The 11,621-nt window shown below is 42.9% G+C and overlaps 1 protein-coding gene across 1 annotated transcript; it reads left to right on the top strand.

The window, feature by feature from the left end:
• The first annotated feature begins 670 nt into the window (after window positions 1-670).
• Window positions 671-3,518, top strand: LOC122890846 (IgA inducing protein). Its single transcript, XM_044226304.1, has one exon. The coding sequence runs from the start codon at window positions 3,192-3,194 to the stop codon at window positions 3,351-3,353; it is 162 nt and encodes a 53-aa protein (XP_044082239.1). The 5' UTR covers window positions 671-3,191; the 3' UTR covers window positions 3,354-3,518.
• The last annotated feature ends 8,103 nt before the right edge of the window (window positions 3,519-11,621 follow it).

Below are 11,621 nucleotides of genomic sequence, written 5' to 3'. Positions count from 1 at the left end.
ATTAAGAATTAACTATTGGCTTAAAACATTTCAGATTGGAATTATTGTTAGATGGTGGCCCCTACTAGCAAAATGTGACATTGCAACCAGCTTTGTTAGACATCCAGACAGAAGGGAAAAAGTAGCAATGTTCTGAGAGCTATTTATAAGGAGTCAGGGCATCTTTAGATGTGGGAGCCATTCCTGGTTCAAGGCAGGGGTCAGGGTGCCTGACAGCTTCTAGCAGGGTAGAGTTTGATAAACCACAATGCTCAGGATGCCACGGGGTTAGCCATTATCTTAACCCCTTCCTCACCAAAAGATTTTAGTTTTGTCTATTAGGAAAAAAGATGTCACTGGGAAAAAAAGATTTGCCTTACAACTTTGCTGGAACACATCAGTTTGGTGATGTATGGGACACCAGTATTATTTGTGAGAAGGTACATAAACCAAAGTAAATTATTCTCTATGTAGAACATTATTTACTAGTAACATTTGTTTGGATGTATTAGCTTTGACAATTTTTACCAGTAAATATTGGTTTTATTTAAAACTGGGAATCCAGTTTATAAATAGGATAGTTATTGTATCTGTCCTTTCCCCTTATGTAAAGAATAGTTTAAAGATTTATGCATACTTTTTACTTTTCTCTCTTGATGCCATGGAGTGGGGTGGGTGGGGTGGGGGGAGATTTTTGAGTCAATGACTGACAAAATGTCTTCTCCAAATTTAAAAATTGAGAAATCAGCACTTTAAGTCCTAACTCTATACCATTTTAGTGCATGTATTAGTTTTCATAATGATTTTTGGTGCATGCCTTTGGGCTTCTTCAAAAGTGTATAATAGGAAAGTATATTTCCTTTCTTAGAAAGGAGATTTTTTTTCTACTTTGCAACTTGTGATTACAAAAATCTTCCTCTGTGGGAAGATTAACCATGTATTGAACTACTGAAAAGTATATATTTTTAGATATACAGAAGGAATCTACATGGAGCAGCATTCAGACCTATATAGAAGTCATAGCATTCTGTATAGGACCAAAAAGGAAATAACATTAAACACTTAAACAGACTTTGTTGGGTAGAAATACCTTTAGATCTTGCATTGACTTCCAAAAACAAAATACCACAGAAGTTTGCTGAAAACTTTTGTTGTTTGAATTTTCTCTGTCAGTGTATTTAGCCCAAATACAACAGCTTTGGGTTAAACACATACATAAGAATAAAAAAAACAAAGCTAACTAAATAGATCAGTCTGGTTTGTCAATCCAGCTTGACTGAAATAAGTAAACTAATCACTTGGAACATGAAAAACTGTCCAACTCCTCTAAGGTTTTTAACAAAATAACCTTGGCTGATGTGGGAAGATACCCACTTTGATTTCTGACCTGACAGTGAAGATTCATGCTTGACATGATTTCAAACCTGACAGTGTCTGTTTAAGGAGCTATGGTACAGTTTGCTAATTCAATCCCAGATACCTGTTGATTACCTGTGAGATCTAGAGTCCAAAGTAGCCAGCAGCCATATCCCTGAGTGCTCTGTGCCCATCAGATCTCTTAAAGTAAGCAGGGTTGGGACAGGTCACAGCTCAGATGAGTGACCTCAGGTGCTGTGGACAGCCCCAGATTCAAGAATTGTATCTGTTTTCTTGGGAGTCATCACTGAACTAATGTCCCACATGGTATTACTTACTGTAGATGCTCTCTCAGAGGAGGCCCAGAGCACACATCCTAATCGCTTGTGGTACTCAGAGAGGGGGTGCTAACTCTGAGGCCCTGGCCAAATTCCAGTTTAGGGATGTGGGTCTTCTTCTTGCCATTCTAATTGGAAATTGCATCGCTTCCTATTTTCCCTGTTGACCTCAGTGCAAACTGCATTAGTCTGTTTCTTTGCCCTGGTCCCAAGTAAGATGCTGGTGTGTATTATATGGGCCACGCTCATGCCTTATCTTAATGCACAAGAGTTGAGGAATGAGTAAGCTCCATATCAAAGTGCCCTGTCGTTAGAGGGGAACTCTTGTGATGCTTTGGAGGTGAAATGGGCCCTTTTAGACTGTTGGAGAATATGCACTGGCCGGAGCCTTCCAGCCACGAGGTGTGAATTGAAACCTATTTCCCTCTTCTCTTATAGCATGTTGAGAAAATCTGTTGGGTTTTCAGCAGTCAGGGAAGGCCGGAGTTCTGCAGCTTTAATCTGGGTAACTGAGGCTGGTTGGGTCAAGACTTTGGTTAATTAACTGGGTTCTCAGATGCCACAGACTCCGTGAAAAGTCACCATTATTTTCAATGGTTGTGATAGAATTTCCCCCCAGTAGCCATTATTTTAAGATTATATTGCAGAGTTGCTTTATTTGAGCTTTTCATGTATACACAATCCCAAACTGGAAGAAATAATTTAAAAAAAAAAAAAGGAATCCTGCTGTGAAAGGTATATATTACTCTAGATTTTTCTTACTGTAAATATTGTAAGATTGTAATACTGTCGATATTTTATTAACCAACAAATGTTAATCTATGTGAATTCAGACTTATTTTAAATGTGCTTCTTATTTACTGTGTGTGGTCCCTGTTGCTGACAGTATTAAGTTATATTCTGATGTAAGATTAACTTTATTAAAGAATGTAAACATTAATGTTTCCTTATGGGAAAACAAATAAAGTATAAAGAAGACAATTCTTTTCATTAAAATATACTGTGTATTTACACTTGCTAGACCCAGCACCACTTATAAATTTAGTACACTGTTCAGAATTTTAGTTAACACGGCTGACATGGTTGTGCTCTGTTTGAAAGTCTAAGAGTAGGTATTGTTGGAATATAAAGTTTGTATTTGTCTGCTGTGAATCATAATCTTGAAATTTCTAATCAAGTTTGTAAAATTTTTATAGTAAAACATTTTAATGACAATTTAAAAATTTACTTCTCTAAAGAATGGTCAAAACAGTATCCTTTCAAAAATAGAATTATTCTTTAATATCTTTCCAAACTGACTTTGGTTAAATGGACCAGATGTATATTAGTTAAAATTTAGGACAAAGTTGTGATATTCTTTGCGTTTACAAGTTAATCCTTATTGGAAATGTGCCAATTATACAGTAGAATATCATTAATTTGCACTGTTTGGGGACCCCATTAAGAATGCTGAATTTTGCCAACTAAGAAGTAAGCAAATGCAATTTAAAAAGTAAATTTGAGCATTCTGTATTAAATATGTGCAGTTATTATCACATGAAGAAGCGCAGTGTGTCGGGCTGTAATATAACCATACTTGCTGTCATGTTCTCCCATCTCAGTGCTGGGAACTCACCATGTGGAAACCAAGCAAATGTGTTGTGCATCAGCCGGCTTGAGTTTGTTCAATATCAAAGCTGAAACTAGCGAGGTCTGCTGTACTGCTTATTGAAGTATTGTGATTCTTTTAGGCATTGATTCTTACAAAATATATACTGTAACAGTATACTTTGTACAGATTTAAATTTTATTTGAAAAAATGAAATAAAGTAGGCAAAAAAATAAAGATGTTTATTTTTCATGTGACTATATAAACAGATCAGTCTTTTGTTTCAGTGTCTTTGGTGAGGGGGGAGGATTGGTTGTTCTGGTTGTTCTTGCATTTTTTTTTTTCCCCTGATAGATGGAAACCGTTTTTAGGACTCAGTAACAGGTATACTTGCCTGATCATTAATTGGCTGTAAGCTTTAAGTGTGTTTTCTCACACCGGAAAACTCTATTTTCTATTTTATTTTAAAACACATTTATTGGGGCACCTCGGTGGCTCAATCATTAAGCATCTGCCTTTGGCTCAGGTTGTAATTCAGGGTCCTGGGATTGAGCCCCAGAGTGCGGTGGGAAGCGTGCTTCACCCTCCCCCATTCCCTCCTGCTTGTGTGTCTCTCAAATAAATAAATCTTTAAAAAAGTAAACAAATGTCTTTAAAACACATTTACTTATTTCTAAAGACTATGTGAATGACTTGCCTATCTTTTTGAGTAGTTTTTGGTGTGTTGTTTTTTTTTTTAAGATTTTTTTTAATTTGAGAAAGAAAGATAGTACAGAAGCAGAGGCCCAGGAGAAGGAATGAGAGAAGCAGATTCCCCACAGAGCAGGAAGCTGAGACATGGAGCTCAGTCCCAGGACCCTGGGATCATTACCTAAGCTGAAGGCAGACACTTAACCGACTGAGCCACCCAGGTGCCCTGAGTCAGTTTTATAAAATTCTCTCGTGGTATGATGGTTAACCTAGCCCATCACAATTGAAGAAAAAAGGAAAACTTTTTTCATACATCATGCTCCTTTCCCATGGAAGGGTTTTTAGTCTTCTGTCGTTTTAAATTTGAAGTTGGTTTAGGGTAGTGGAAGACTTACCAAAGAGTGCATGACAAAACATGAAGAGAATCTTATGTAGAAAATAGAGGCTGTGCTTAAAGATCCTTTCTGAACTGCTTTTCTGGTGAGCAGAGTGGTAGAGAGTAAAGTTACCAATGAAAATGTGGCCCAGGTGTGATCCTTCAGAATCGTTTTTATGAGATCTTACAGAAGGTCAGATTATTAGATCAAAAAAAAAATCTTAGTTTTGTCCTCTAATTCAAAAACCAGTGGAGGCCTTAGGTGTCTGACATTTTCCCCAGCCTTTAGGAGTATAGTTAGAAGTATTAATTCTGCTTTCTCCTCATTTTACCTTTGCTGATGCTTTCACTTACCTTCAGGCTGGATAGAAGGAGGCTTGGAGCAAGTAGCTACAGCGACAAGGTTCCTGCAAAAGTCACACCATAGAGAATTTTTCAGTGTACTTAAATGTATGTGACAGTGGTTATATTCTAAAAACTGATATATGGCTATAAAAATATCTCAAGATCATAGTATTACAGTTCTAGACTTTCCTGGGTGAATCCTGAGAAGGTTTTGCTATTGTTGTTATTGGTTTTTTTCTTGCTAAAGTAGCCCTTCTTTGTAAAGAACATCAGACTAGCTGTTGGACTAGCTTCTACATCTGACAGCCACCACTCCAGTAAAAATACTTTGCTTATGAAAACTTAAAGCTGAGGGTGTCACTGTTTGGAGGGGGTAGGTGGAGTGCAAAGAAAGTTTTCCCTACATTCTGCTGGGCCTCTGATTTGGGAAGCACCCACAGAACAGGTGGGTACTTACTGAAAAGGAGACCAGATTCCCTTCTGGGCCCAAGGTAGAATCAGTCTAACTCTTGGATCCCTTTCAAAGGGATATAACTAATTATAGGAACTTGAGGTAGATAGTCTAGCCAGGATTTGCAGTAAGTATAAGGGAAGGAAAATTCAGAAGCCCCTTCCTCCCTGTCTGTGACCTTACTCTTTTAAAGACTCCAGATGGGACTATGATAAAATATGCCCTGTGGATGGTCATTTTGAAGAGCAAGTAGTGAAGTTCTGCAGGGCTGGGGTGGGGTGGGGTGTTGGGGGACAGAAGTGGAGTAGGTCTGACAACAGGACAAGACTTCTAGTGCCACAGAGGGAGACCCCTCAAGAAAAGGGCCCCTCATGTTCAACAGAACTCTTTGTCATTTTTATTTAGCTCTTTGTTTTCTCAAGTGATGTAATTGACAAACTCTTCCCACCACCACCTCTAAAAGACGTTAACTTTTATTTAACCACGTGGTATGTCATTTTACTTCAGCTGTTTTGCATGGTTTTATAAATCTCTTTGTTCCTAGTTCCAGTCACAGTTTCTTTCTAAGCAGACAGGACTTTCTGATTGAGAGTACAGGATTTGAAAGAGGTTCTGCTCATTCAGGATCAGAGGAAAGAAGAGATCTCCTTTTCAGTGCTTGACTGCTAGCTAACCTCAGGGCCGGCATACAACACCACCGCTTTCACTTCAGCACCATCCCCCACACTTCTGGAACTCCAGCGGGAGGAGTCACTTTTTCTTTTTCCTGAAAATGGGGATTCTGCCCTCAGAGCGTAGATCTCCAGCGTGTCTTCAGTAAGGTTGTCCCAGTTCTTCTCAACAATGATTTTTATTTATTTTGATTTGTTCATTTTGGGCCATTTGTCACTTAAGTTGGCCTTGAGGAAATGTCACAAAACAGAGTCAGTGAATGTTGCAGTGTTTAAAAGAGCAGGATATCCCCCCTTACAGCCCATGGTGTTACCCACTTAATCACGCCCCCCCCCCCCAATCCTCAGGATCCTGACTCTCTTTTCATACCCAGCTCACACCTTAGACGTTCCCCAAAGGAGCGGGAGTTTCCTTGTCATCCTCCTGGGAAGACTGGCAGCAGATCTAACCTGCCTCTGGTTTTTTTTGTCTCTGGCAGTGGCACTAAGGGTGGGCCTGTACTGCTACCATTGTAAGTTTTTCCAAGCCCACTACTTTACTAAGCCAAGTGTTTTATCTAGATTACTTTATTTAATTCTTACTACAACCCTATGAGATAGGCACAATTATTTACCCCCATTTTACACAAGAGGGAAACTGAGGCACAGAGAGATTAAGAAACATGCCCAGGGCCACGCAGAATTCAAGTCACAAGTCCTGGCAGCCTGATGCTGGAGCACACCCTTGGTCTCAGTCACTCTAGCATATTGTTTTCCCTCTAAGGTTCTGCCTCCTCTTCTAACTTGTAGAGTCTCCCTAACTTTGATGTTGCCTCACCTCAGGATGTACTTAGCTGGATGGCAAAGCCCATGTTCCCTGTATAGCTCAAAAGCCACACTTCCTGTTCTGAAGGTTGATTCATGAATGAATCCACATTTTCATTTCCCCCTCCCCTTTCAGGGGGGAATGACTTACTCAGAGCAGGGCTGAGGAAAGCTGGCAATAGCCTTTCCAGGCCTCTCTCTCCACTGTGCTTTTTGAAAGTTAGCACAGTCCTAAATACTATTCCTGCCTCTTCCTGCCCTCGCCACAATGACTTGATCAAAGAGCTCTGTGAATGAAGCCCCTGAATTCTGTCTAGTGGAGTTGTTGATTTCTTTCCGTTTCCCAGGTTATAGTCTCCAGCAGACACCCTGTCCTGCTCAAGCAGACCTCCTATCTGGGCCCATCTGGCTTCAGATACAGATTCAAAAACTATCAGGATGCAGTGTTTAGGAAAGGATCCGGGTCTGCCCAGATTCCCAAAACCTCACTGTTCACCAGTAATTGGATAAGCCGGGGCTAGTCCTGTAGTTTCTAGCTCAGAGTTGTGCTTAGGCTTTTTATGTTTCTGAAGGCACTTTCCTGCATCCTCTAAAATGCTATTTTCCAGATGCTTCCTGACCTCCAAGGGGAGGTCCAGAGGCTGTCACTCTCCAGGGGCCTCTTCCAAAAATAAAATGTGAAATTCCTGGGGACTTAGGGTGGTTTAGATGGCTGTGGCATCTGTTAGAACTCTTGTCTGAAAAGAGAAGTTCACAATTGGAACCCCTCATGTGTTTTGTATCCTCTATAGTAGTGATTCTTCAAGTGTGGCCCCTGGACAAAGAGCACGAGCATTCCATTAGAAATTGTTAGAAGCCTGCTTTCCCCTCTCCCATTCCCCCTGCTTGTGTTCCCTCTCTCGCTGTCTATCTCTCTCTGTCAAATAAATAAATAAAATCTTTTTTTTAAAAAGAGAAGAGAAATGCAAATTCCTGGGCCTAACTCAGGAATGAGCTGAATCAGAACCTTAACTTTGCTCTTCAGGGGCCCAGTGATCCCTATTGTAAGGAGCCCACCAGTGACCGTAAGGCACACTGAGGTGTGAGAGCTGCTGTTCTCTCAAGCAAGGTTCTTCATGGTTTTTTGAGTCTTTGAGAATCTGGTGAAAGCTTGCGGCCCTCTCACCTGCTTCACACCCCTGTCTCCCCACCCCTCCTCACCCCACCCTGGCTGAGGGCCAAATAAAGATTCCCTGTGCTGGCCCTTAGAGCTTGTCCATCCCTCTCTGGCTTCCACCCCTTTGAACCACCTCTGGAAGGGATGGTCACATCTCCCCTATTTGTTTTTTCTTTTTTCTTCTTTTTTAAAGTAGGCTCCATGCCCAGCGTGGAGCCCTCACCTTCCTCACTCATGACCCTGAGAACAAGATCTGAGCCGAGATCAAGAGTCAGACACTTGGCCAACTGAGCCCCCAGGCGGCCTTCTCCCCTCTTGGTTCTCTCATCTATGTACTGTTGGTTGTCGCCCAGAGCGCACCGGGATGCACAGGGAAAAGGGCACGCTCCACGCATGTGCTGTGACCGTAACCCATGGCCTCTAGACAGAAACCAAATGTTCAGGCACGAGGCACCAGGCCAGGAGCCTGGGGCCGAAGAGAAAAGTGATTCGTTCTCCTAGGGCTGGGAGCTGTGTGTCAGAGCAGAACTGCTAAAAACTGCTGAACTTCCTGTGACAGTCCTGGTGAGAGAGTTAGGGCAATGGCAAGGCCTGGCTATGCCTGTTGTCCCTGATGAATTGTTGGTAGCACCCCTGTTCACCTACACAAGTGTCCTGGTTTGGATGACAGATTACGTGGTCACCCATCTTCTCACCTAACTGCCCCCTTGCTGATCTCCTTACTGCCATTCTCTCCCTTGCAATCCATTCTGCACACAGCAGCCTACTTAAAAATATGGCTTTGAGGTTCTTATGAGCCAGCCCCTGCCTAACTCTCCTGCTTTGTCTCTTCCTTTTCCCTCCTGTTCACTTCTCTTAAGCCATGGGGTCATCTTCTTCTACCATGAACTCATGGAGCCCATGGTCACCTAAGGGTCTTCGGCTTTGCTCTTACCTCTGCCTAGAACGTGCTTCCCTCCACATCCCCACACAGCTGGCCCTTCTCCTCATCAGGCCTCCGCTGGTGTGTTCTTGTTTCAAGGGGGTCTCCTCTGACAACCCAAACCGAAGTGGACTCTCCCTCACTGCTCTGTTTTTCTTCTAGCGCCTATCACTGTCCAAGATGGACTTTCCTGTCTTTTTCTGTTGACGGGCTAATGCCATGAGGGCGGGACTCACTAAGGCATCCCCAGCATTAGAATGAGTCTGGCACACAGCAGACACTCAAGAAACCTTTTAGCTCAATGACTGGACTCCAGTGAGCACAGGCCACTTCTGAAAGTCAGCTCTGCCTCTGGGGCTGACTTCCTCATCCACTCTGAATGCAAGTATTGTCATTCTGTTTTATCTTGCCACTGGCCCACAGGTGGCATAGGACAGGGGCCCTGAATATGAGATGATTTTCTCTGCCTGATGCCAAACCTTCTTAGCATCCTGTACCTCCCACCTCTGTAGGGGGCTCGGTATCTCCTCTCCCTAGCTATTTCATCTCTAGATGAAGCTCTGGGGTAAGGACAGATAACTTAATGCCCACTCTGCCCCCAGAAGCTCCCCAAAGCATCATTAGTTGGGGCTCAATCCACTCAGCATGTCCTTGAGGACCCCTTGGCCACATTCATCTGGGCTTTTCACTTGGTGAGCTAGGCACTTGCTCTCCCTGGAACCTACTAATTGAGGGAAGGAAGGAGACTATCTCAGAGGTAATGTACACTGTTTCTAAATGCCGAGGGGTAGGAGATATCTAGAAGAGTATGGCCTCTATAGAGCACCATCATCACTGGTGACATTTCACTGAATCCCAGCTCTTCTACTCTCTACTTAGCCCTCCCTGCAGTCTTCAAGATGGGAGTGGTGACAAGCATCCCCCCCCAACTCTACAGGGAAGAAGCAGAAAAGAGCTTTCCTCCTTAATTCTAAACCTGAGGAGGAAATGAAGCTCCTGAGCTCAGCTGAGTTTAAAATAAATTTCGGCACCAGGTGGTAGAGTCATACAGTCATAGCTAAGTCAGACAGAGATAGGAGATGGAGTTTGAGGGTTTTCAGCCACTTCATTCCATGAAGTGAGTCCCTGATGGGAACTAGGCTGCTGCATGGTGGGCAGAGGATAGGGAGGGGAATGCAAGGACTTAGGAGACCAGACTGGTACTCGTACTCTGGAGGATTTCCAAGGCCTTTGTCTGAGTCCCAGTCTTTTGAGAAGGAACATTGAGGAAGGGATTAAAATATTAGGTCTGAGGGGTGCCTGGGTGGCTTGGTTAGTTAAGTGTCCAACTCTTGATCTCAGCTCAGGTCTTGATCTCAGGGTTGTGAGTTCGGGCCATGCTTGGAAAAAAAAAAATAAATAAAAGTATGAGGTTTGAAATCAGTCTCACTGGGGTCACTCACTAGCTCTGTGCCTTAAGCGATGCTATTTAATCTATCTTAGTCTCAATTTCCTCATCTGTAAATAGGATAAGAGGGCCTCCCTCATCTGATTGTTGGGAAGACTGAATGAAGGAATTTATGTCAAGAGCTTATAGCACAGTTCTTGGCACAGACTAATGTTCAATACATGCTCTCATTATCATTGTCTTGTTGTTATGTGCTGTTGTGGTTGTTACTGGAAAAGGGGAGAGAAATGTGGAACTTGAGTAGTCAACGGAAGCCTCCACGTTCCAGGCAGAGGAGCCGTGAAAAGAGCAGATGCCTCTAGAATGAATAGCCCCGGGACGCCTAGGTGGCTCAGTGGGTTGGGCCTCTGCCTTTGGCTTAGGTCATGGTCTTAGGGTCCTGGGATCGGCCCTGCATCGGGCTCTGTGCTCCTCAGGGAGCCTGCTTCCTCCTCTCTCTCTGCCTACTTGTGATCTCTGTCAAATAAATAAATAAAATAATATTAAAAAAATAGAATGAATAGCCCCTCTGCATTGAGCTTAAAGGAAAGCACACACATTCTGACCCCTTTCCATTTCAACCTAGGGACATGACTACCCTCATACCTTTCTCCTGCCAGTCCAAGGAGGATTGGGCTATAGCTCTGTCTTCACAGCTGCTGTGAAGCTAGTTGTATAGCAGACCAGATTTATTTGGGTCTGTTATTTAATGCCTCTGTTCTTAGACCTAGGGTGTTTGAGGTTTTCTGGCAGTGGTGGATAAGAGTGCTTTTTTGAAAAACAAAATGTGGTCTCTGTCTAGGGGCTCTGCTTCCTTCTGTCCACAGAGTTTCTGCCATCTGCCAAGGGTGTGGGATGACTAGAGGTCAATGCTGAATATTAATTCACCTGTTGGACATCTAAGATAGCAGTTAATCAGCCCTGGGAAATAGTTCTTGTGTAAGAAAAGGAGTGATTCGCCTTTGGCAGAAGTTCTTAAGCTGGGGTTTTTGGGGCCGGGGATCTGTATAACTCCTGAAATTTTTTACGAAGTTATACCTGCATGTGCAATGTACATTTTTCTAAGAAGAGGATCCATAGTTTTCTTCAGAACTCTCAAGGGAAGTCATTGTCCAAATAGGTTCAGAATCACTGGTCTTGCTCTGAGAACAGAAAGAGAACCCTCCTCTGGGGTTCTCTAAGAAGCGTAGTCTGGCTGATTGACAGAACTGTCAGTGAGAAGGGCCTGGAAGGGTTGCTGAGGCTTTGAGGTAGGAGAGCTACCCTCTGTGTTGGACCTGTGTTAGCTGGTTAGAGCCCAGCATATCCATTTGGGAAGTGGGGGGTTTTGAGGTAGCTGAATAACTCTTTTCCCTGATTTCCCAAATTCCACTTCAGAAGTGGAAGGCAGGGTTGGGTGCTTCTCAGGGCATTTTTTGGTGGTCGTAGTGGTAGGAGATGCAGGAGTCTCGTCACAGTACTGTCATTCAAAAGTTTGATACACAGTCACGACCCAGCCATAGGTTATGCACTGGTATAG

The sequence above is a fragment of the Neovison vison genome, chromosome 1, assembly GCF_020171115.1.
Source record: "Neovison vison isolate M4711 chromosome 1, ASM_NN_V1, whole genome shotgun sequence".
NCBI lineage: Eukaryota > Metazoa > Chordata > Mammalia > Carnivora > Mustelidae > Neogale > Neogale vison.
The sequence above is the reverse complement of the archived record's forward strand: the minus strand, read 5'-3'. Positions and strand labels throughout refer to the sequence as shown.

Excerpts from the sequence above, each read along its gene's own strand:
- LOC122890846 (XM_044226304.1), top strand. The coding sequence starts at position 3,192 with ATGTGCAGTTATTATCACATGAAGAAGCGCAGTGTGTCGGGCTGTAAT.